The sequence below is a fragment of the Vombatus ursinus genome, unplaced genomic scaffold (genome assembly GCF_900497805.2).
Source record: "Vombatus ursinus unplaced genomic scaffold, bare-nosed wombat genome assembly UNPS02008961.1, whole genome shotgun sequence".
In the NCBI taxonomy this organism is placed as follows: Eukaryota; Metazoa; Chordata; class Mammalia; order Diprotodontia; family Vombatidae; genus Vombatus; species Vombatus ursinus.
In genome coordinates, this window is record NW_020948739.1 from 15,583,572 (window position 1) to 15,610,646 (window position 27,075).

Consider the following 27,075-nt stretch of genomic DNA (forward strand, 5'->3'; position numbering starts at 1 on the left):
TCAGGAGATGGTTACATGAAGTACAGTAAGGAGACCAGTGCCACTGGATCACTGCAGAGCTCACATCTATCTCTCCCTTTATAATTTATAGAGTGCTAGACTCATTCTCATTAGATTCTTTCAACACTCCGTTAGATTAGAAGTGTAATAAGCTCTCAAAGATGAAAGAACTGAGACTCTGAAATAGATTTGCCAAAGTTTCTACAACTAATATGTGGGTCAAGTATGGCATAGCTAACTATAGGTCCTCCAATTTTCAACCCATTTCTCCTTCTCCTGTGCCACATTGTATCTGAGCACATACAATGTAAGCACTGATTTAATTGCTTTTTCTTATCCTATTCTGTGAATGTATTTACCATTCTTATATTTCTTTTGTTTGAGTTTATACATCAAGTGTCTTACCTACCCTATGGTTAGGGAGAGAATTCTTAACCAAACAAGGAGAAGAGGTACTCACAAAAGATAAAAAAAAAAAAAGACCAATTCGATTACATGAAATTAAAAGGGTTTTGCATGAACAAAATCAATGCAAGCAGGAAAAGAAGGGAAACTGTTGACTGGAGAAAAACTTATCAATTACCTCTGATAAAAGTCTGATATCCAAGATATATAAGGGAACTAATCCAAATATGTAAGCCCAAGAGCCATTCCCCAATGGATAAGTGGTCTGAGGATATCCACAAAAAGTACATAAAAAAGAATTGTTAACTATCAACAATATGAAAGACTCTTCAAAATTACTAGTAAGAAAAAGGCAAATCAAAACTACTCTGACATTTTCCCTTATATCTAGCATGTAGGAAAATATGACAAAATAAGAAAATAGTTGAGTTGGAAGGGTTATGGAAAGACAGACACACTAGTACAGTACTGGTAAATTTGAATTTTTTTAACTGTTCCGGTAAACCACTTGACATTACACTGAGAAATGAACTAAAATGTTCATACCCTTTGTCCCAGAGAATCTACTACTTGATATATGCCTCAAGGAATTCAAAGCACAAAAGAAGAGATTTAGTAAATGAGAGGACAAAGATAAAATTGAAAATGAAAATCTATTCAACTGAAAAACAAATAATATAGAGTAACAAACAATACAATGCCAACCAATTTTATAAAAAAAAGCATAATAAATTTAACATTCAAGATGGCAGAACAAACAAAAGCAAAATAGCCAAATTCTCACATGTCCTCCAGAAGAGATGCAATAAGAGTGACAGACCTGAATAATGATTAGTAAATAAAAAGGTGGGCAAAAAGTATCACCTTTTGGGCCAGGGAAGGCAAGTTCAGGACTGAGAAGCTGACTGACAGTCTCAGAGTGCTTCTAGCCAGGAAACAAATCTCAGGGCTGTCAACCATCATTGAAGAAGCCCTAGAGTGGTTAATCACCATGGAGCTATGGGGTTGAACATGGAAGTGAGAGGCAGAAAAAAATGGCAAAGTTTCTTCTGAAAGGGCAAAGATCAATCCACATACCCTAGGGGCTATTAATGTTTGTAGAAACCTACCATCAGCCACCTCTGACAGCCTTGAAGAGCTTATCTCACTCTGTACCCAGAGAATAAAAGAAACCTTGAGACCTACTAGCACACTGTGCATCAGGCAAAGGGATGTCTAACAAGAGAATATCAGACAACAGAGATCAGAACTAAAGAGGGGCCCCATCATCCCAATGAAGTATGTGGAAACAGTTAGAGTCCAGCGCTGAGACAAAGTCTCAATTCATGAAGTGAAGCTTGAAATACAAATAAACAGAAGACTCTGAAAATAAATCTCATGGATTCAGGGACATTAAGGACCCAAGACAAGAAAAGAGTAATTTCACACACTATAAGCAAAGCCTCAATAAACTTATAGCTTACCCACAAGTTCAATTAGAATTCCTCTTAAGAGATTTCTTTTAAAAAGATATTATAAGGGGCATCTAGGTGGCACAGTGGATAGAGCACTTGCCCTGGAATCAGTAGAACCTGAGTTAAAATCCAGCTTCAGACACTTGACTCTTACGAGCTCTGTAACCCTAGGCAAGTCACTTAACCCCATTGCCTAGCCAAAAAAAAAAAGATATTATAAATAAAAGTACTAGAGGGAAAAAAATTAGATGAATAACTAGAAGTTACTGGTGGTGTTAAAATCATAACCAAAAATGGCCTCCCTGAAAATTAGATAAGAAAATCAACACCATGAGACAAAAGTATATATAAAAAAAGAAAATGCACATCTGTTTTTAAAAATTTCCAACTAGAAAACAAGTCAGAAAGAGATGATTTAAGAATTATTGGACTACCTGAAAGCAAGGGTGCAAAAAACCTGAATACCAGATTTTAATAAATCATAAATGAAGACTACCTAAATCTAGTTGAACCAGAGGAGGTCAAAGTGAAAATAGAAAAAATACTCTTGTAAGTCAATAAAACAAACCACCAAAATTGAAAAGTTCTAGCCAAAATGCAGGGCTTCCAGACTAAAGAAAAATGATTGCAATCAGACATTAAAAAAAATAGTTCAAATACTAAGGCATCATGGTGAGAATCACAGAAGATTTGGCAGTTGCCAATATAACAGACAGTAGAGCTAGGAATTTGATATTCCAAAAGACAAAAAAACAGGCTGACAACCAAAAAGCAACTTACCAAGCAAAACTGAGTATCATCCCATAAGGGAAAGTGAAAATGAACTTTAATGAAATATAGGAATTCCACCTATTCCTGATGAAAAGACCTGAGCAAAAAGTTTGCAATGAAAAATGTAAAGGAAAAATTAAAATTGAAATCAAGAGAAACCTAGAAAGTTTCAAAGACATTTGATCAATTGGGAGGGATTGCATGATGATGGAGCAGCTACCAAGGGAGAGAAGAAACAAGTCTCCATTTAGAATTACAATGTCTTCAAAGGTCAGAAAGCTAAGTAAAAGGAGCCCTGATCCTGATTTTGTTCTGTTTTGATGGTCTTAAGAAGCATGAGAGGAAGAAAAAAGAATGAATACAGTAAAGAAGTAGGAAGAAAGAGGTAAAACTTTAGAATACTTCACAAAATCAGGAAGTACAAAACAGGCTACACAAGTGTGGAGGAAATGGTAGAGAAAAAGGTGTCACATGAACCTCACTTTCATCTCACACCAACACATAACAAGTTTAGAGGCAAAAAAATATCAAAATCAACTTGATGACTTATTTATAAGAAATACTTGTAACAAAGATTAACAAAAAATTAATGTAAAGGGATGGTACCAAATTTATTATGTTTCAGGTGAACTAAAAAAAAGCAGGGGTAGCAATCATGCTCATAGACAAGCAAACAGTTTAAAAATTTATGATAAAAAAGAGATTAAGAGGGAAACTACTTTATGTGTAAAAACACTGTAGACTATGCAATAATATAAATATTCTGAATGGCAGCATATAAATACGTAGAGAAAAAGTTGATGAAATTAGAGAGAACTGGACCATAAAACTATAATCGTTAGGGAACTGAATTTGACCCTTTACCAACTTAAAACAAATCTAACAACAATAATGTTAAAAAAAAAAAAAAGAAATTAAGGAAAGACCTAAATAGAATTTTGGAAAACTTATGAAAATAGATCTCTGTAAACTACTAAATGAAAACAGAAACAAATATTATGTATATATATATATATATATTTTTTTTCCTAAGCTAAGTACAGTATCTTTACAAAACCTGATCAAAAATCAAGTGATAAAAACTCAGAAACCAATGCCAAAAGGAGGGAATAGCAAGCATAGCATCTAATAAACACAGTGCAATATAAATTGTAAAGAACCTTTGAAGAATTGATTAAAATTAATTGAAGAACAAATTTTATCCTAAAGAATTAGTGGGTCAAACAACAAAGCATAGAAAAATAGATAATATCTTCCAATAAAATTTTAATAATGAGTAAATACATCAAATTTAGGATAGGATATAACGAAAGCACTTCAGAGGAGAAAAAAATTCTATCTCTAAATACCTTTACCAGCAAAAAAAAAAAAAAAGAGAGACATGCAACTAAAAGAAACTGAAAAAAAAGAAAAGGGAATACTATAATATAAATACTAAAAATCAAAGGGATTTTGCTTTCAATTCTACTAAACACAATTGAATTATTAAATGCTAGAGTTAGTTTTGAAAAAAAAGTCATAAATTAATTCCCAAAGAAAAAAAGACCCAGAACCAGAAGTATTTATAAGTGAATTGTAACAAACATTCCAAGGATAATTAATTCCAATCTTATATAAACAATTACATATATTATAAACTATTTATAAAAACCATCAAAAGAAGGGATCCTACCAAACTCCTTTTATAATACAAATACAGTCTTAATAACTAAACCAAAGAAAAACAAAGCAGAGTAAGAAAAGTATAGACTAATATCCCTAATATTGATGCAGACATTTTAATTAGATTTTAACATGAAGGCCATAACAACAATGTACTAAAAGATCATACACTATGACCACATTGGATTTATACCTAGAATTCTGGGTCATTTCAATATAAGGAAAACTACAAACATGGCAGCTCATATTGTTAATAATAATAAAGAAAATTACGTGTTTATATCAATAGATGCTGAAACTGCTTTTGACAAAATACAACATCCACTTCAGTTAAAACATTAAGCCCCATAGAAATAATTGGATCTTCCCTTAAGACCATCAATTGTAGAGAAAAAAAAACCCTCCAAGCCAACATTATACATAATAAAGAAATACTTTTTCAGTAAGCATGTGTGTATGTGGGCAGGGGAGGAGGAGGCGAGACAAAGTAAGGTTTTCCATTATCACCACTACATTAGATTTAATGCTAGAAAAACTAGCTATAGAAATAGAATAAGGAAAAGAATTTATGGTAGAAAGCACAGATGAATGGCAAACATTAACACTTTTTCCAAATGATGTGGTGTCTATTTAGAAAATCCTAAAGACTCAATTAAAATTAATTGAAACAACTTCTATAAAATGGATTATAAAATAACCATATATAGATAATAACATTTCTATATACTTTTAGCAATATTCAGCAGGAAGAGGTAAAAAGAAATTCCATTCAAAATCATTACAAAATACAAAACATCTTTAAAAGCCCACTTACCAATATACACAAGGCCCAATATAAATATAACTACAAAAATACTCCTTATAAAATTGAAGATAGACAACAAATTAATTTACTTTCTCCATGCTATAGCAAACTTACAAACTTTAGAGAGCCAGAAATGAATAGGGAAAAACATCTGAAAGAAATAAATTTCAAGAATTTCAGTGTAATAATGAAAAAAGGAGGAAAGTAAGGAGGTCTATCAGATCCCAAATTCTACTACAAAGCAGTTACAAAATTTGTACTGGTTTAAAAAATAGAAAAGTTGATCTGGAGAACAGCTTATTTACACAACATAGAGAAGAAAATGAGTGTAAGATATTTTCAGATAAACCTAAAAACGGCTGCAAAAACTAGAAAAGAGTCCAGAAGAAATTATGTTTGAACAACTTCTCAAACCATATGCCAAGGTAAGCTCCAAAAGGATAAATGATCATATCACAAACAAATTAGAGAAGCGGAGAAGGAAATTCATTTTGCAACTATGGATTATGGAAGAATTTATGGGAAAAAAATAAAAGAATAGGCAGGACTGCAAAAAATAAATGTGACAATTTGACACAATATTTAAAAGTTTTCAAACAAAACCAATGAAGTCAAAATCAGAGGAGAAATAGTTCATTGAGAAAAATTCTTTGCCTCAAATTTCTCTTATAAAGGTCTGATATACACAAGGAGTTGATTCAAATATATAAAAAGATCCATTCCTCAATAAAGAAATGGTCATCACAATAAACAAGTAGTTCATTATTAACAGGAAGTTAGTAACTTCTTTAAGAATAAGCTCTTAATAACCATATGAAAAATGGGTCCAAATCAGTAATAATTAGGAAAACACAAATTAAAGTAAATCTGACAGAGATGATATAATCAGGGTGCAGAGTGAGATGTACATTTATACATTTTGGACACATCCAATATGGGGATTCCTTTTGCTTGCCTGTGCATATTTGTTACAAGAGTTTCATTTTTCTTTCTTTTTTTCCCAGTTGGTTGGGTAGGGGCAGGGAAAGGTTATCAATAGCTTTGGCCCCTTTCCCCACCAAAAAAAAAAAAAAAAGAAGAAAAAAAGGTCTAAACATATTTTTAAAGATAGAAAAAAAAGGAGGCTAGAAGGAAGTATAAAGTTTTATTTATTATATGTTTTAAGAAAAGCAAGCTGTACATAATAGAAATTTGTTGTTTCATATACACTCTTCTTTTTCTGTTCTACTTTGTATACTGAAATACTCATTTTATTTGGTGTTTCAGTCTAAAAGAACTTTTAAATTATTTAAACTGTTTATAGAGAAGAAATACTTCAAAGATTTTTCCCATTAATTTTCCAGGAGAATAAACTCCTATGTTTTACACACACAAAAAATAAATTTTTAAAGTAAAAAAAAATTAGTTGGGAACATGAGAAAAGTAATTAAACTATCCATTGCCTGTGGTTACTCAGTGATCCCACTACTGGGCATAATGAATATTCCCTGAAACAGAAAGAGAAAAGGGTCTTCTGCAGAAGTATGCTGGTAATATTTTACAACTGTCAGTCCAGGAAAAAAAAATGCATGCAAGAAACACTTTAAATTAAATCTGCATTGTTAACATTTTCTCCATCACTTTTTGAAAACTAGAAAACAATAAATCAAGACCGATCAGTAGTGCTCACAATTTCTGGCGTGTAAATTCTCACACTGAAAATTTAACAAGGTTACAAGCTGGCTCCAGCACACTCCTGGACCTGTATATGCTAAAATAATCATGCACTTTTTGTATTAGCAAAGAGCTAGAACCAAATAATGCTAACCATTTGAGGAACAGCTAAACAGCTTATGCCATATAAATATATTATAATAGTTTTATGTTATACAAAACGATGAAGGATTCAGAGAAACAGAACCTGTACAAACCAATTCAGTTAAGACTGAGTAACCAGGAGAAGTTACAATGAAAATAATATGAATTGAAGTACCAGAAGACAACACAATTCACATCAAATTCAGTGACCAATATTGATTTCAGAAGACTGATGTTAAAACACTTCCTTTTTTAAGAGATAATTAACTACAAATACGAAATACTTCATATTGACAGTCACAACTGCTACACTCAGTGGTTTTGTTTAACCTTTTTAAAAGAAAGTACCACATGGGAGGCAGGTTTTTGTATGACTGTTGTGTTAAAATAAATTTCAATAATTTAATAATTTTAAGGAAGGAGTCAAGGATGTTAGTGTGTTTATTCAAAACTGTGATCCAAAGGAAAAAGTGGTAGTAGTAGCAGCAGCAACAACAATTAGCATTTATACAGTGCTTTCAGGTTTGCAAAGAGCTTTTTTTTTTCATTTGACCCTCACAACTCTATGAGGTTAATACTATTACTGTCACCATTTCACAGAGGAGGTAACTGAGGCACAGAAAGGGGAAGGGATTTGCTGAGGGTCACACATCTAGCTAGTGAGCCAGGATTTGATTTCAGGGCTTCTTGACTCCAAGTCTCAAGCTCGATTAACATAGTTCCCATAATACAAGGGGGCTAATGAGGCAGTGGGCCCGAGTGAACTGCACATGTCAAAAAAAAAAAGTCAAATAAGACAATCAAGGAGTAAGAGGTTGTACCCACAGTAAATTTTCCTTCAAGTGGAAGGAATAATGGTATTTAGAAATCATCTCCACCACCCATTAAAAAAAAAAAAAACAAAAACAAAAACCTCCCTTCAAAGAAAATAATGAAATTAGGTTTACTGTCAAGAAAGTACTTTTCAAACCTTAATAATTCATATTTACCTAGTATATTAGTACTTCTATACATCTGTTCACCTTTTCACATTTCCCATCCATGTCAGTTATTAGACACCTTCTAAAGCCTTTACAACTCTGGGGTAGTAGTGATTTCATTGATATAGGCAACTTCCAGATGAGGGAACTCTTTCTACCACTGCAGTTTGGCACCTTTTCTATACCTTACAATCTTACAGAGTTATCTGGAGCACTGAAAGGTTAAGTGACTTGCCCAGGGTCCCAACACCAATATAGGCAGAACATGAATCCAGGTCTTCTTGGTACCAGATCAGGCTCTCAAGCCATCAGCTTCCTTGCTTTTAAAAATCACTTTTTAAAATTCACTTTATGTCCTTTTTCAAATCATACAAATTGACAGGTTCTCCTAGTGGTTACATTAAAAAAAACTATTTTCCAACAGACAAAAGGAACAGAGGATTAAAAAACCCAGAATTAGAAAAAAAAACCATGGAGATCATGAGTTCAGCGAGTCCAACACTTCTTTTTATACAAGAGGAAATCTCAGAGAGGAAGTATCTCATCTAAGATCCCCCAGTTAGAATTCAACAGAGCTAAGATTCAAACTTTTTTTCAACTGATTGCAAATCCAATACACCTTCCACCCTAACTACCCCAACTAAAATGTATAAAAGTCTGAAATTTGTTAATCGGCATTTATACGGACAGATTATTTTCACCAATGCTAGGGTTGGCATATTAGGCTAACTTATTTTGAGGTCTAAATAAGAGAATTATACAAAGCACTTTTAAATGTTAGCAATTAGAAAAACAGGAGAAACCAGTAGACTGAAGAAAATCTTTCAGAACTGGCACAACTCAGTCATAAATCATGTCAGCTAAACAAGTTACATTGTGACCAACAGTAGTGATATAAGTCACTTCCCTAACCCCACAAGAAAGTAACCTCAACCCACTAATCATGCTTGTGGGAAAGAATGCTGTCCACTTATCTTACAGTGGTGGTTTTTCAAGCTTTGTCTCCTGTCACCCATGGAACTTGGTTGAATTGGTGATATTTCACCAACTGGGGGGGGGGGAAGGAAGGAGCCCTTTAGTATATCTCTCCAGTTGTGGAAGTCATACAGAATGACGCAAGTTCAAGTTATCCTTAGGCATATCAGGATGAAAGAGTTGACAACGAAACCATGTTGAAGCCAGGAAGACTTGGTCCCAGTTTCCTGACACATACTGGCTGTGGAACCCAAAATAATTTTCTAAGACTGTAAGTTGCAGGAAGGAGCCTACCTCTACCTGTCATGATAGAGGGAATTTCCTCCTTTTGGAGTTCCTTATACTAATGAAATTACAAGTTTAGTTCCCAGCCTAACATTAGCATATAATATCACAGAATCTAAGTTGAAAGGACCTCAAAGGTCAACTAGTGTAGCCTATAACTGGAAAAATATCCCCTACCTCCTACAAGACATATTGGGTCATCTGTCAAACAAACACTAATCCCTGGTGAGGGGGAACCCACCATCTCCTGTGACAACCCATTCCCACTCTGAGATAGCTGTTAGAAAGCTTTCTTCTTGTACCAAACCTCCCTCTTAGCAACTGCTCCTAGTTATGCCCTCTGGGGCCAAGCAGAACAAATCAAGTTTTATCCTTGCACATGACATCCTTCAAATATTTTGAAGACCACTATCATAAGTCCCTCCCAACTTAGTGTTTTTTTCTATCTCTACTAAACATCATTAGTTCTTTCAATAAATCTTCATAGGGAATGACATCAATATGGGTTACCCTCCTCTGGAGACCCATCATTTTATGAGTCTCAGACAGATAACACTTACTACTGTGTGACCTTGGGCAAGTCACTTAACCCCAAATGCCTCATCAAAAAACCAAACAAAACAAGAAAAGGAAGTATTAAACCTTACTAAAACAACAGACTAAATAGAAATCAATGACTATGAAACAAGAGCAAATTCAAAAGACCAAAATAACCTAAGAAAATACAAAGTATCTGCTGGCAAAAACAATTGACCCCAACATCAACACAAGGAGATATCATCTAAGAATCATACCATCATAAAACCAGGACCTCTCCCACCCCCCAAAAAAGAGAGAGAGACTATATATCATGTTTCAATCAATCACTAAATGAAAATTGTCTGGACTTATTACAACCAGAAGACAAACAATCTATTGGTCACTTCCTGAAAGAAACTCCAAAATGAAAATCCCAGATTACCATAGCCAAAATTGAGAATTTCAAAGTTCAAAAAAAAATTGCAAGCAGCCAAAATGAAATAGTTCAAATACAAAGGAACCACAGTCAACATCACACAAGATTTGGAAGCTGCTGCAACAAAGAACAGGAGAACTTGGAATATAATACTCCAAAAAGTAAAAAAAAAAAGTTATAGCTAAGAATAAAAAAATAAAATGAAGGATGATCTCAGGGGAAAAAAAGTAAGCTTATAGTGAAACAGAGTACTTCCAAGCATTCCTGATAAATAGAATATCTAAAATGAAAAGCAATTGACAAGAGAAACCTAGAAATGTTGGAAAAATTAGAAAGGACTATACAATTATAAAGTATTTATTTACATTCTAGCAGGAAGAGAAAAAGCAAGTGTCACCTCAGAAACTGAATATTTTCAAGGATCACAGAGATAGTTAAATTCAACAGAAGATCTGGGGCAGTTTTGTTATATTTGATGGTCTTAAGAGAAGCAAGAAAAAAGAGGACAAATACTATAGTACAGAAGAAAGCAGGAAGAAGGAGTAGACCTACGTATTGCATATAATCAAGGAGAATATGAAGAATATCCAGACTTGCAGGAAAGGGTGAGGGATATCACATGATCCTCATTTTCATGTGACATGGACAGAGGAGGGTTTTTTCTTCCCATTCTACTGCCAGACACATTTCATTGGGTACTGAAATATAATAAAGAGGGAAATGGAAAGAAATGGGGAGAAAAGGGGAGAATTGGGAGGAGATTATTTGTAAGCAGAACATACTCCATTTTCAGAGGGTGAATTTAGATAGAGGGTTAAAAAGAAAGAAGAGATTGAAAACCTGTAATAGAGATCTGAATTAGAGAAAGAGAAGAGAGGCAACTGAGGGAAAGCATATCACCTCAATTACAGAACACTGGTGTTGAGCACATTCCTCTATCTCACCTTTGTAAAGGTGGGTTGGTGGTGGTGAAGAGAACAAAAGTATAAAGATATGATGGAAGGAAGTAGGAAGTTAACAAATCAAGATGAGAATGAGATGGAAGTCACACATAAAACAGAAGGGATTGCAGAATGGATTAGAAAGCAGAAACCAATAATATATTGTTTACAAGAGGCAGACTTGAAATATGATTCACACACAGTTAAAATAAGGAGCTAGAGCATAACATATGCTTCAGGAGAACTACATAAGAAAAAGCAAGAGTAGCATCTGTGATAGAAAAAGCAACAGTAAAAATAGGCATAGTTAAAAGAGATAAATAGGGAACTTACATTGTATTCAAAGATCCCATCTATGATAAATTGTACTGAATGGCATAACATCAAAATATTTAAAGGAAAAATCATAGTGAAAATGAGAAAACAAAATTATAATAGTTTGAGTAAGCAAAATCTATATAGGTAAATCTATAATAAAAAAAGATAAAGTCAAGGACTAAATATATTTTAGAAAAGTTAGATATGATGGATCTCTAGATTACTGAATGAGAAGAGAAAGGAACATATCTTAGCTGGGCTTGGCAGCTTTATAAAAATTGTTCGTGAACTAGGACATAAAAACCTCACACATATAGAGATATTAAGCATATACTTCACTAACTACAATAGAATAACAATTAAATTAAGTTAAGAGCCTTTGAAGAAAGGATTAAAATTAATCGGGGACTAAAAATTTAACCCTAAAGAATTGGTGGGTCAAAGAACAAATATTAGGAACGATAAGTAATTTCCAAGAAAACGACAACAATGAAGCAGCCAATCAAAACTTTTGCACGCAACCAAAGCAGTTCTTGAGGGGAAATAGATCTAACTCTAAATACCTTCATCAACAAAATAAAGAACAAATTAATAAATAACTCTACTACACCCCAAAACATTTTCTGAAAATCTCAGAAGAGATTAATGAAATTACATCAAACCATTGAACTTTTAAATAAATGTAAGAGTTGTTTTTAAATAAACTAATAAAATAAGCAATAAGCTAATCTGTTTTTTAACAGAGGGGAAAACCAAATTGCAAATGTCAAAAATGAAAAAAGGGAATTCACAAGAAATGAAAATAAAAGAAGTTATTAGAAACCATGTTGCTCAGTTATAGGACAATAATAATTATGATGATAGCTAGCATTTACATAGCACTTAAAGATCTACAAAGCACTTTGCAAATATTATCTCATTTGATGACAAAAGTAAAATGAAATGGGTAAGTAATTTTTAAAATATAGGTTAAATAGTATCTATCAAAAAACAGCCAACATTATATGTAATAGATAAATTATATATATTATATATAATAAACAAAAATCAATAGATGAAAGAGAACTTTCCCAATAAACCAGGTCATTACTATTATTTGATATAGTTATAAAAATGCTAATTATAGCAATAGAACAAAGAAAAATAAATGAACTGAATAAGCATAGGTGACAAGAAAACAAGAGTGTTGCACTTTGGAAATGATATGATGGTATCATTACCCAAAGTTTTTTTTTTTACCATTTTTTTTTTTTACCATTTTTACCATTACCATCAAACTTTAAAGATTCAACTGAAAGTTGAAACAATAACTTCAGTAAAGTTAGATATAAAAATAAGACCATAGAACTTATAAGAATTGATAGATAAGATTGCTGAGCAACAGTCAATGAAAGATCAAGGAAAAGTCCCACAAGATTAGAAACTGACAAATGTCCCATTTTTCACAAAAAGGGAAAAGAAGAGGATGCCAACTATTGGCCAGTGAATCTGATTTCAATGTCTAGAAAAACGCAAAAATACAAAGAAATGGTAAATGAACCCCTAGAAAAAGAGAACCAGGATAAATTCATGAATAATATGTCATGCTAGAATAATTTTATTTCCTTTTGTCTTTTGACAAGATTACCAAACTGTTAGATCAGAAGAATGCTACAAATATGTCTGTGCTGCTAAAATCTGGGTAAAGTCTCCCTTACTCTTCTTATGGACAAGATGAAGAGGTATAAGCTAGGTGACAGTCTAGTTAGGTGGATTTGGAACTACTTGAATGCCTAGATCCAAAAAAGAGTAGTCATTAGTGGTTGGAGGTTAACTCTCAAAGTTGGCAGTCATGGAGTTCTTAGGGATTAGCTTGTAGCCCTGTGTGGTTAACATTTTTATCAATGACATGCATAAACTTGTAGATAACATGAAGTTGGGAATTTTAACACACTGGATAACAAAGTCAAAGATTCAAAAATTTCTCCAAAAGGCTAAAAGACTGGTTCAAATTTAGTCAGATGAAATTAAATAGCTATCAAGGTAAAATTTTATATTTGTATTTGAAAATTCAAGTTCACAAGTACTATATGAAAGGTGCACCGCTCAACAGCAGTACATTAGAAAAATATATGGGGCTTTAAAAGGAATAGAAGTTCAATGTGAGCCAACTATGTGATATGGCAGTTTAAAAAAAAATGAATACAATTTTAGGCTACATTAAGACATGTACCAGAGTTGTTATGGTCCCACTGTACTATACTCTGGTAAGGCCACATTTGTAATAATTGTACCCATTTCTGGGAATTACATTTTAGAAAGGCTGGAGGGCAACTAGGATGGTTAAAAGCTTCAAGATCATGCCATGTGAGGACTGGTTGCAAAAACTAGATTGTTGGGATTTTTGTTTGTTTGTTTGCTTTGGTTTAGTGTTTTGTTTTGTTTTGTTTACCTTGCAAAGGAGAAAACTTAAAGGCAAGACAAGAGTTTTCTTCAAGTATTTGGAAGGTCATCATGTAGAAGCAGGATTGTTTTGTTTAGAGGCAGATGGTAGAAATAGAAGCACAAAAAAAAAAACCACACCAACAACAAAATCTACCCTCTTCTTACCTGAATACAACTATCATTCCTCCCCATTCCCACTGTCAAATCATCTCTTCCCCACCCTAAACGTCCCAGTTCCTTTCTCCTCCAAAGGCATGTTCCCAAGGCCTCTCAGCATCATGACCATCCTATACTATATCAAGGTCCTTCTTAAAAGGTCTCACTTAGAACTGAACATACTAATCCAGATATAGTCTAACTAACTCATATACCTACATGAGTCAGGCCTATATCTTCTTTGATTTTGTTCAGAGAAAGTAAAATATCCTTTTTCGTTGTCTCTAGAATAAAGATATTAATATCAATATTTTTGATTCTGTTGACAAGACTAGGTCTGTCTATAAGTAATCTACAGTGATCTGCTATTGTTTCCATCTTCTGTACATGTCCATAAAAATCATGGATCCTTTAAGTAATTAAGGTTCCAAAATGTGACATCTATCTATGCAATTCTCCAAAAGTAATCATTAAACTTTAAAGTATTTTTATAAAGGAGAAACCTTCTTCATTGTCTTCACCAGACAAGTCTAACTAGAGAGCCACCTCCAGTATCCTATACTGCTCAATTTAATAAATTATCAAGATAAATTGTTTACTTTAGCAAATGTAGCTTAACTTTCATACTACTCTACACTCCTTCCTGTTTAGTCCCCTTATTCCTCTTGCAGATCCTTTTACCTAGGAACTTAGTGGTACTAAGATAACCCCCCTACACACATACACACATATATATGTACACACACACACACTTCACTAAAGTATGTTGAGAAGCTATTTACTAATGGCCCAATGTGTTACCTAACCCTGGATTCTTCTGTTTTTTAGGGGGGTGGGAGGGTTGAAGAAGAGTAGGGGTCTAGACCTTAGGTTTCATTGGTGCAAGAATTCCTATTATGAAAACTTCTAATATGGATCAGCCTCTGTTCTGCAATTTGGAGTCTTGGCTTCTGTGTCTCCAGGAAAATCTCTCTAAATGATCCATTCATATTGACACTGCCAATGTAAGTCAGTGACAGACTTTGAACTCAGGTCTTCTTCACTCTGCTGCCTTTTAACAATGAGTTCTTCAAGAATGAAAGTTTTATCTTTCTCATGACTAAGGTGGAAATATGTTTAATATGATTGTACATATAGCCTATATCAGATCACATGCCGACTTGGGGAGGGGGAAAAATTTGGAACTCAAAATCTTATAAAAGTGAATGTTGAAAACAAATAAATAGATAGGTGGATGGATGAATAAATAAACAAGAATGAAAGTTTTAGCCCAAAATAATGAGGTTGTGATAGTTATTTCAATCACCACCAGGCTGGTGACAAAAAGGCCACCTTTGCAGCAAACCTCAAATTACCATCTAAATCTCAACTTTATTCATGCCTGAGAGACAGCCAACCCTGCCTACAGAAATCTGGTATGCCTACAACATCCAGTAGCTCTTACTTTCCCAAAAAGATGAGTAGCTCTAGTGAGTTTAAATTACGATTCAAGTTAGCAAAACCTCAAGTTACATACAAACTCTAAAATTCAGCTATAAAGTAAGATATGCCAAAACTAATTTTTGTTTACTTGCAATTCTTATAGAGTCTACAAGAAGTGGAGGCCCAGAAAGATGGGGTGCCCACGACTATATAGGTAACAATTGGCAAGGTCAACTTGAACTCGGGTCTTCTGACTCCAAATCAAGGATTCTCCACTGTGCCACAATACCATTACAGTGGTCTTCTACTGCTTCTCACTAACATTTTACACAAATTTACCAAAAAAAATTATTGTGATTCTTCATTTGTCCTCCGAAATATCAAAGTATGCTACATGAGCCTTTGTGACAAGAGAAATTCAGGAAAATGGGCTGTCCCCTTCACACCTTACAGCATAGGCTCGGATAAAAGAAAGGCAAATATCTCAAGCTTCTAAAGTAGGATATTCCCTTGTGAGGAAAAGGGAAATACCACCTCAGTTTTCTACAAATGTACATCAGAGAAAAGCTTTAGGGAGCCAATGAGGTCTCATATTTTTCACACAAAATAAGTTTTTTTTTCCAGAGAGTACAGAATTATAGCAGGAAGGAAGAATTGGGTAAGCTAAATATTCAATCATCACCACCTCTAATAACCTAAGGAAAAAAGAAGGGGGGTTGTGGGGAAGAGGGGAACAGAGCAGCAGCCCTGAGTTTAAGAGATTCACAGAACATGGGTGGTGGTAAGCATAGGAAAAGGATGTCAAGTGTGCCCTCTATTGGTCCTGGTTCTTCAGTCCAAGTTGATTATAACGTTCTGATTCTACCAAACGAAAGGGTGAGAGGCCAGGAAGGTCATGATGCAGAAATGTGCAGAGGCAATATGGACTTTCAGGAAAGGGACTTAGCTTTCAAAAATTAACTATATAAGCTGAAGAAAGTTTTTTCATTGCTCTATACCCCAGTTTCTTTGTCTGTAAAAAAAATGGAATTAGGAATTTATGCATTGCCCCATTTACTGGTTCACTGCAAGGACAGAAATGCCAACAGATAAATTTTAACCAAACCCTTTATATCTTCTAAATGCACAGCTTTTAACCTTTTCAAAATATTTTGATAACTTGTCTCTTTGGAAAAAAATAATCCTCCTAAGAAATGATTTTGTTACAATAGATGTTACTCCCAAATTATCATATTAAGCATGCATGTGGAAAACTACCTTTTAAACATAGGCAAACCCTACACAAAGTGTAACAAGCTGCCCTTTGTTCCTCTAAACAAGTTTTCTAAAAGGGTGGTGTATGAACAGGATTTGAAACATGCCCACTTTTTTTTCCTTTTCTTATCACCTATTCAGGCAGAACAGTACAGTAGAAATATCACAGGTACTTGAAAGCCAGGTCTCCTGGGTTCTAGGCCTGATTCTCACATCGGTTAGTTGTCTGCCTTGGGCTATTTTCTCAATAGCTTCATTGCTGCCTGGTCTAGAAACCGTGCCCCTACTCTCCTTTTCCACTTATGGAACCACAATCCCATTAATACTACCATTACATCTGGAAAGGATGTATCAATCTACTTCAATGAGACTACACCCACTAATACAGTAACTTTCCAAACCAAATTATCCCACCCAGGTAGCTTTTTTGTGTTGTCTTTACCTGTTAGGATATAAATTTTTTGAGGGCAGAGACTATCCGCCCTCAGTCTTCACTTTTGTTTTCAATCAATCAATCACTGAACATTTATTAAGTACCTACTGTGTGCCAGGCACTGTGCTAAGCCTTGGGGGTACAAAAAGAGGCAGTCTCTGCCCTCAAGGAGCTTACAATCTAATGGGGAAGTAACAAACAAATATATACAAAGCAAGATTAAACATAAAGTACAAATAAATCATTAGCAGAGGGAAGGCACTAGAATTAAGAGGGCTTAAGGAAGGCTTCCAGGAAAAGACAGCATTTTAGTTGAAACTTTAAGGAAGCCAGAGAGGTCAGTAGTCGTAGCAGAAGAAGGAGAGCATTCCAAGTATGGGAGATAGCGAGATAAAAATGCCCAGAGCCAAGAGATGGAGAGACTTTTGTTTTCATATTCCCAGTGCTTAGCACAGGACTTTCCACATAGTAAGCCCTTTAAAAGTTGCTTTTTCCATTCATTCCAATCCCTTTGAGTCTCCATTTCCTCACCTACAAATTGAGATGAAACTTAAAATTCCCATTTCACAGAGTTGTCATAAGCAATGTGTTTTTTTTAAAGTCCAAAGGGCCACTAAATATATGCTTTTATTAAAAAATCACAACATTCTACAAGCAGAATTTACCCACCCAAAGCTCTAGACAGGTTTATAGGCAATTCTCTTCATTATAAATTAAACATTAAGTGACATTTTGACTACTTTCCCAAAAGCCACTGGACAGTTGTGGTGATTTGGTAACATTCTCTTTCATTTGTAATTATCTGTGCACATATATACAGACACACATACACACACACTCTCACAACACCCTACTTGTGCATTAACTCTTCTTAATAGACGTCCCAGGTATGTAAAAAAGAATGTTACACATGCAGCTCCCCTCCCCCCAACCAAAAAAAGGACAAAGGAATTTAAATTTGAAAAGACTAATTGCAAGCTTCACAAAGTCTTGATCTGTGGAAGAATTAAAAAAAAATTCAGGAGGTTACAGGGAACACCTCAAATATTGTGCCTCTCCAAATTGTTACAAGTACCAGACAGAGGTCTGTGGAAGTTTTAGGGACTAAAAAATCATAGCTGGCATTTAACTTTTGAGCTTCCAAAGTACTTTACTATTATTTCATTTTATCCTCACAACAATCCTAGGAAGTGCTATGATTATCCCCATTTTACAGATGCAGACACTGAGGCAGGCTTCAGGTGACTTGCCTAGGGTCACAAAGGTAATAAGCATCTGAGGAAGGATTTAAAATTAAATTTTCCCAACTCCAGGTCCAGTGCCACCTAGTTCTCTTGAATTAATAAACTTCTCTAGGCCTAAGGAATTAACCAACAAGACTGAATTAAGCCGTAAGGCACCAATTTCATGGTTACTCCAAGAAGACGTGGTGTAAGCCAATTGTACTCAAGAAGAGGCATTATTAAGTATAAAGTAGTTCAATATACTCAGATTCTATTATACCCCTAGTTACGTCATGATTAATATTCCCTCCTCATTGTCCCCAACCATCTAAATGAGTATGTGTATAAAATCCCAAATATCTCATGTCAAAAGAAAAATCTTACTGTATATAAATTGAAATCAATAATGCACAATGTAATAAGTTCAATTTAATTGCTTCAGCATGTTTTAGGTTGTTGTTTGGCTTTGTGACTTCAGAGTTGTACTCCAGAATACTGACTTGCAATTTTAAATTTTATATATCCTCAAAGGCAAAACTTGAACCCAGATCTTCCAGATTCCTAATTCTAGTTCTCTGTTCACTATGCCACACTGTTTCTCAAATATTCCATACAGAGTTCTAAAAGCTGCACCAGGAGGAAAAAAAAACCACCTTGTTGGAAGGTAGCGCAGGGTCATGGAAAGAACATCAACAGGCCCAGGGTTCTAGTACTACCTCTGCCCCTGACTTTCTATGTGATTTTGGTGAAGTCATGTGTTGTCCCTGGGCTGTAATTTCCTCACGTATATGGTTTGTATGTGGGTTACATGTATGGGAAAGTAGTCTGCAAGTGTATAGTAGGTTGAACCATCTCAAAACCCTGGAGCAACCCTAACATCCTAGGATCTATTTATTATGTTCCAAACATCTATTGATTGATAGAACAGCAATGCCTTGAGGGAGCTTTGGAACACCCACCCTAGGGTCATACTGTGCTGTCTTGTTTGGCAAGACTTACCTCAACGGCCCCAGACCATGTTGTTGTATGTACCCCAGACATTTTCCGGACTTGCCACAGATACATACCTACCACTCACCCATCTTGCTACCCACTTTTCCACCTCAGGTGGATGAAGTGAATAAATCAATCCTACCAATTTCATAACAACTGACTGTCCTATTGTTCAACTCATCATCCCTACAATTTCTCATAACCTTCCCTGCATAATTCTAGGTAGGTTACTTAATGCCTCTGAACCCTGGGAAACCCAAAGAATCCAAGTTACAGATGGCCAAGATTTTCAGCTCCCACACAGAAGAAATTCCAGGTCAATTATACAATGACATATGAGACTATTAGCATGAAGAGGCCTTCCACTGATGGATACTGCCACCTTTTCCCACCCTGATAGATGATTTTCATGAGCAATAGGGAAGGAAAAAGGCAGGAGTTAACTAGTAACCAGCCTTCTGTTACAATTGCTTAAGTACTTAACCAGGCTGACCCTAAGACAATAACCAAATAATCTGTAGCTAGACCCAAACTCCAAGCCCCTGCAGCCTGGTAGCACCTGTTGGAGTTTGCATTCTGGATAAATCTTTTCCAGCTCAAGCTCACTCTTACATCATGGTAAGATATTGAGTTGTGCAAAAAATGGTGGGAAATAGGCCCAAGTATCCATAATTAGATTCCAAGAGTCTAGAAGAAAGGAGAGAAAAAGAGCCCTAGTTTGGAAAAGACCTACGTTTTCTTCCTCCCTGACAAATAAATGAAACTTTACTAATTTATATCTTTATCATTATTCTAATGATAAAAAATTGAGCAATGCTTTCAACTTACTTGAAGGGAGAGAGATTACAAGGGTCTGTCTGTCTGATAAGCATTGAGTATAAGAGAGGGGTAAAAAAAATAGTCCTCATTTACCCATCTTATGTGAGGAGCTAAAAATATTTAAGGCACATTTTCTGGGAATTCCATGCATAATATGAATGCTAAAGTTCACTAAAAGGTCATAGTCTTAACATTTTTCCAAGTGAAGAAAGAGTATAGTTTTAAACAACTATCATTCATTAAGTTAATATTTACAACAAATTCAACTTACAAGCTCCTCAAGCAGCTTACTATTAGGAGATTACAATGTACTCCCAGAAACACATTGGAGAATGTAATGAGTATGAATGCTAAAGAGTATAAAGTGGTAGGCTATCAGATGTGATAAGAATTGGTTCCAGCTGGAGCAATGAGAGTAGCTGAAACATAATGAAACCATAAAGATGGGCATATATTGATACAATCTCCCCAATATTCAGTTCTTAATTATGAGTAAAAGGATAGTAAAGAGAAATTAAAAGCCACAAATGACACCTTCATTTTTGCCCCAAATGTTTACCACATCTCTTAGCAAATGTTGCTAACAAGTAGCTAAATTATTATGGTCTCTGGGCTATTTATCATTCTATTCCCTCCTCATTTCATTAATGACTAGCAACATGGTCTAAAGGCAATCAACTGCGAAACGACAAGTCGAAGGTATAGTTCAGGCAACACATCAACTCTGGGTAATAATCAGACTGAATAAAATCAAGAGGATTGCACACTGAGAGATGTCATCTGTAACTATGGATTTTGTTCAAGTGCTATGCTGTGCTCTGGACCGATTTCAAAGGCAAATAAGTAAGTCTAAACTAAACATAGCTCTGGTAAGAAGGTTACCTAGCCTAAATTACTTCCAAAATCCAGTAGCCAAGTAAGATGTTGCTCTGAGTGTGTCAACTCCCTGACCTTCCTGAAATGGTGAAATACATGCCAGACATACTCACTGACTTACAACTGGAGAGAATGTGGTCCATAAAAAGCATGTCTGTGCTGCAAAAGTTATCACATGAACTTTTCTGAAACATTTTGGAACCCAGAAAAGCAAGCATACAAAGCCTTTTCACTTAAATGTAAGTAAATAAGTTCCATGTGCACTCTTACAGCTTGAAAGAATACCATGAGGAATATGCTATTATCACGAGTACCTATAAAAACAAATATCTCCAAATCTCTCCATTCAATTAAAAGTGAAAAAAAAAACAAATTAATGTTGCTATATAATGAAGGTTTATGGCAGATGCATTTCATTTTTCCAGCCTCAGTTGCCAGAAAAACCACCACGCAATTTGTGATAAACACTTCAATTTCTTGGAAAAGCCAAATACAATATTATGAAAACGGGAAGAGGGTAGTGGGGCAAGAGTAGGGTGCAGGAAAGGATATAGCAGGAAAACACTTGTCATACCACTAACCCCACCATCAGACAACTAGAAGTATGAATAATGCATTTAAGAACCTTCCTTCTTATAAAAGTGTTTATTAAAAAGCTATTGTAAACTTTTGTTTAAAGTACTACTAGAAACAAGTCAAGGACCTACAGAATTGAGTGGTGCTTTATAAATCACAAAAGGTGTGGGACTACCTTAATAATACTATGATTAATCTACTGACCTTTCAACTATTCAACTTGAAGTACAGTTTATAGTAATTCCTGAAAATAAACAAATCAAATGATCCAATTTACTATACCAGTAAACCTTTGGTATAAGGAGCAAAATAAAAATCACCCCTATTGTGTGTAATAGTAGCTAAAATAAATGACCATTCTGCCAAGAAAAAGCAGGAAGAGGGGGGAGAAAGTAGCTGCACTATAGACAAAACCCTAGTTGTCAATAGACTTCTCAAAGTTAGCCTATTTCACACACATAAACAGACACTCATTGTGGATATTTATATATAGCTGATTAGAGAGGCAACTAAGACTATAAATTACACAGAAGGTGCTGAAGGTGTTGAACTACATAGGTAAAGGCAATTTCTTCACCTGGGAATTCCCTGTACCAATGAACTCTACCCTATCCTATAGTTGATTAATAGTATGAATTCACATTTATCATTAATGACAAACCAAATGAAACTATCATAATCATATTTATTTTATGCAATTTCCAAAGCTAGTCCAATAGAAAAAGAATGGTGAGTGACATATATATATATATATGCTTATGGGTCTTTGCCACCCTCCCTAGAGCACAAAGATCTTTCCAAAAAAGAAAGGCTGGCGTTCCGTTATGCATCCTTAAGCTAAATTTTAAAATTAAACACAGAGTTAAATGATAGATTTGCTTTCTATTCCAGACTGGATGCAATTGATTTTAACTGACTAAATTATCTGATCTCTGCCAAGAATTTTATTTCATTAAGAAAATGATATTATGGAGCATCTGAGATCATAGAGCAGACTAAACAGAATGCCAGAGAAGTTCTGAGTGCACCCCACAGTGAAGGTTTGATTATTTGCAGATGGAATATGTAGGGGGAAAAAATCTAAATCGGAGGAAAATTCTATAACATGATTCTGTGAATTGTACTGTCAGACTTTTATATCACTTCTGCCTTTGTGTTTAATAGAGCAGAAATTTAAGACATTAGGTGATATTTGCTATCCTGAAATTTTTTTTAAAGGAAAGAAAGAATCACCTTTCTGCCTTAGAGGAAATATTAAGCTGCCACCACCCTAGACAAGGAAAAAAAAAAAGGAAACATTGATACCACAATAGACTCTAGTATGTCAACTGTCAACACTGACATTATTTGGCTAGTCCTCAAATACTCACCAAGAAACTAATTTAAATCAATCTCCTTTGGAAAAGCCAATTGTTCACTATACACAACAATTGGTCCAAGATCAATCAGTGGACATGAGATCAATTAAAACCAGCTTAAGTTTTTGAAGAGGGATAATTCACACAACTTGAGTTAAATCTCTATTCATTTCAATACTCCCACAATGCAACCCTTAAGCTTCATTTGTAAAGCAGAAACATTACTACTATCACCCTACACTGTCTAGCCAGCACTTTAAGTAGTTCCACATTTAATTAAAGACACAGTATATCCTTTGTTGGCATAGATAGTGTGGTCACTTTTAAGACTGCAGTCATTTTAGCCAAAAAACTTGGCATTTTGGAAAGCCATCTGTTAGAGAAAATATAAAAAGTAAATCATTGTTGAGGTAAAAAAAAATGCTATCCTAAAATTTGCATGTGCTTGAAAGCAACAGTCCCTGCACATTTGAATTTCATGAAGACTAAAGAGCAGTTTGGCAAAATTACTACCATACACTTTGGATCTGCTTTTCCAAATGCCATCACTTAAGCGTATCTTAGATAGCTGAGACACCAAACTGTATTTTACACTAAGATGGGGGGCAGGGAATAAGGTTTTGCTTCAGATACCTAAATTAAAACAAAAACTATAGAAAATGAACTTCTTTATCTAAAGTGCAGTATCATTTTTGTCCACATGAGTGCTGTAATGATATACTGCACTCTACTGAGCCCAAATCTAATGTACACCAAAGCTTGCTAGCCTCTCACTACTCAAATACAATGAAATAGCAGATTTGATATTTGGTACTGCTTTGAAATTATCAAAAGATGTCAATTAGTAAGACAACTTACTCAATGAAAAATATTTGAAGAAAAAAAATTAAGTAATAAGTTTTTTTTATTGAAGCTCTGTCAAAACTTCAGTAACATCACTATAGATAATAGCCACAGAAGATAACATGCCAGTTTTTATTATGAAAGCCTCCTTAAGCCTTAGTTATATACTACCAGGAGCTCTCCTGAAGTATATCGCCAACTTTTATTTTATCAGTGCTCTGAAATATTACTTTTTTTGAGAATGGAGGGTGGGAGTGCTTACCAGCTAAATGCATAACACTCCCCCTCCCCCCAAGACGACTATTTTCTAATTTTCAAAAATCCTACCTTAAAGTTTATCAGGTTGACAAGGAGTTATCATTAAAGAGGCCATGTGTAGAATGTGAAACATAAAACTGAATTTTAAAAAAAATCACTCCAGGCAAGAGCTAGAAGGCCACCAAGCCTTTAGGCAATTGCCAATAGGTGGGAACAGCTTAATGACATCCTGAGCAAGGTTCAAAAAGTCCAACGAGATCAGACTTCTCCAAAATCAGGATGCAAGAAGCTTGAATCCCAAGTGGGTTATAAACAAATCATATCACAGGTTGGGAGAGACGTTTATATCCCGGGAAAATCAAGACCTATTAACCCAGAAGCATCGGCCCCAAGATGCATGTTGCCTGCTTTTAAGTGCTGAGTTACTGGACAAAGACAGCTCTCTCAGGGAACCTGCAAAGTACGTTTGAGGCTCCACACAATCTCCATTGCATCCCAAGGGGAAGACAATCGAGCCCACCAGGACCTGGAGCCTCATCTCACCCTCCCAGGCCCCAGAGCTTCAGGATTAAAGGCAATCACAGCACCACCTGAAGAAACCACCAGCCTCCCTCCCCCAGAGCAGGGCAGAAAGTGCCCCGAAGACTTCCACGAAATTAATCAGCTGTTCGCCCCAGCATCCTGAGAATGCAATTTGGTGAATAAAGTATTAAGCACCAGGGCTGAGAACGGGTAGAGGAATTGGTATAATTAGAGAACCCTAGTGAAAAAGAGAACTTAGTGGGGCTTGCTTTATAATCGAACTCTAAAGTGCCTTCTGACATAGAAAGATGAGAGGACGACAGAGAAAGCAGGCAATTCTGGTTATGATACTTCATTTATGAGTGCAATTAGGGAGCTTCCCCAAGTGTTACTATTGTACTTTCAAAGTTACACCAGGTCTCTAATCGAAATCTAAACCTTTGACCCCTATTCTAACAAGTCAGAGAAAGATTTCTTTCTGGGGTTTCTAACCTGTTCCTGTTTCCCGAGATTTAAATGGGGGATGGCTCATTTCGCTTCGCGGGCTCCAAGAGTGCACCCTAACAGCTTGCCACCGTGCTGAATACCTGCGTGGTGCACACCTGGTGGAATGACCTGGCCCCTGAAAGCAGCTCATCAGGGTCTTCAGGCAAAAGGGGAAACGCCAGGTAGGGGAACAAGCCTCACAGAATAAGATTGGGAAGGAGAATACATCAATGGGAGGAAAGGATGAGTGGCCAAATTCAGGGGAAGGTATAAATCCGTTTGTTCCACTTGCGCAAATATAGGATCACTCTTTTTTCTCAGAGCGGCTCTGCAATAATAAAAGGTAGGGGAGACTGGTAGCTGCGCCACCTTGCCGAGACAGGGAAGCTCAGTGCAACTCGCGCCCCCTCCCAGAGCTGAGAGTAGAGGAATGGGGGGTGGAGGTGAGGGATCGGGGTGAAGGTGAAGAACGCCACAGTGTTGACCATCTGAGGACCAAGACGCCTGAGTATGGTTGAGGGTTGAATAATACCTCCCATCATAGCGCCCGTCCTTCTGCCTCCTCCCACCCGACACAACACATCCCTCCTTCTGGGCAATACCGACCTCGCTTACTGCGTCTCCAGCGGTTGGCTTGGCAGTGACCGTAATCCATGCAATTCAGGATGATAAGGGCAAAAGAGAAGAGGCGAAACTGCATCTGGGCGGTTGGGTTGGGGGGAGACACTCCTCTCAAAGTCCGAGAACAGGAGGGGTCATCAGAGGAGCCCGGCACCGCTAGCGAGCTGGAGTAGAGACAGTGAATCGTTGCGAGCCGGTGGGAAGGGGTTCCAACAGTCAGGCAGGCGCTACTACAGAGCGGAGTCAAAAACCCTGAAGTCCAACAGCATCTCCGTCCTGGGAATCTACGAGATTGGGAGACAAGAAAGGGTGGTTTTTGGCAAAGGAAGAGGAGCAAAGGAAGGGGGTGGGAGGTAAGGCAGGGAGACAGAGAGGCGTCTGTGCATTTGAATCAACCAACCATTCTCTTTAAGGGGGAGCACCCTATAAGGCTGATCAATTTTCTCTCATTATTGGGATGAAACACTCTGAACATGAGAGTTTACTAAGTTAAGGAACAGTTCTAGTTAGACCCAACTAAGCCTCGGGAGCTGCCTTAAATCAGAGCGCGCAGCAACTTCAATGAGGTGATTGCAATCAAGGGAATCAATCATTGGAAACCTCTGCGAAGCCGACGTCCTAGAAAAAGCATGAGGAGAAAAAGAAACGCTCCCTTGGGAATGGGAAGGAGGGATAAGCAATGAGGAGCGCCTACATTCTTATCCAACCCTGTACCTATTTTAAGTTCAAAGCTGGGGTACCCCAGAGGGGAGGCAGCCAAAGCGCTCCGGCAGAGAACAACTTACCTTCACAGAGGACCAAGCAGCACGAGGACTCTCAGGCATAATGCTGCATCCCGGTGTCAGGCAGGGCAGCCTGCTCAAAAACACGTGGGCTGGAGGAAAAGAAAAAAAAAAAGTTTGCTAGACGCCCGTGCGCTGGAAGAGCCTCGCAGGCTAGGCAGTAAGAGCCGCTAAGTCAGTCGTGCCTCTCCAGCGGGCGAGCGAGCGTGCAGTTCCTCTCTGGGCGAACTGGGCTCTCAGAATGGAATGAAGCGGCGGGGCATGTGCGGCTGCGTCCCCAGCCACTGCCGCTACGTCCCAGCCAATGCCCCCCACCACGAAACCTAAAAGGGGGTGTATCTCGGCTTGGTTCCTCCCCCCCACCCCCAGCCAAGTCTTCTTTCCCCTCTGCCTTTTCTTTGACCGTCACTATATGGTGACTCTAGATTTTTTTTCCCTAAGTTGGGCGAAGAAACAGCCCTAATACTGAGCGGTGGGAAATAGGGTGAACGAGATTTCGAATAGAGATGTAATGGGTTTGTGGCAGGGAGTTGATGCTTCAATAAGTAGGTGGTGCTGTGTTCCACAGCATCTCAGGGTTTTCTCTGCCCGGAATCTCCCGGGTCCTAAAGCCCGAAAATCTCTGGTTTCCCTGAGGTCCTAAAGCACTATGATAGCTCTTTAGAGATCTGAGCCTCTTGC

At 36.4% G+C, this 27,075-nt stretch overlaps 1 protein-coding gene across 1 annotated transcript in view; it reads right to left on the reverse strand.

Annotated features, from left to right (window-relative positions):
• The window catches only part of RSPO2 (R-spondin 2), a 258,597-nt gene extending 231,886 nt beyond the window's left edge, over positions 1 to 26,711 (reverse strand). The window contains exons 1-2 of the mRNA XM_027849992.1: positions 26,398 to 26,711; positions 25,598 to 25,896 (exon numbers count right to left, since the gene is read on the reverse strand). Of these exons, the coding sequence (XP_027705793.1) occupies positions 25,598 to 25,691 (94 nt within the window). The 5' untranslated portion in view covers positions 25,692 to 25,896; positions 26,398 to 26,711. The remainder of the gene's footprint in view (positions 1 to 25,597; positions 25,897 to 26,397) is intronic.
• Between the last annotated feature and the right edge of the window lie 364 nt (positions 26,712 to 27,075).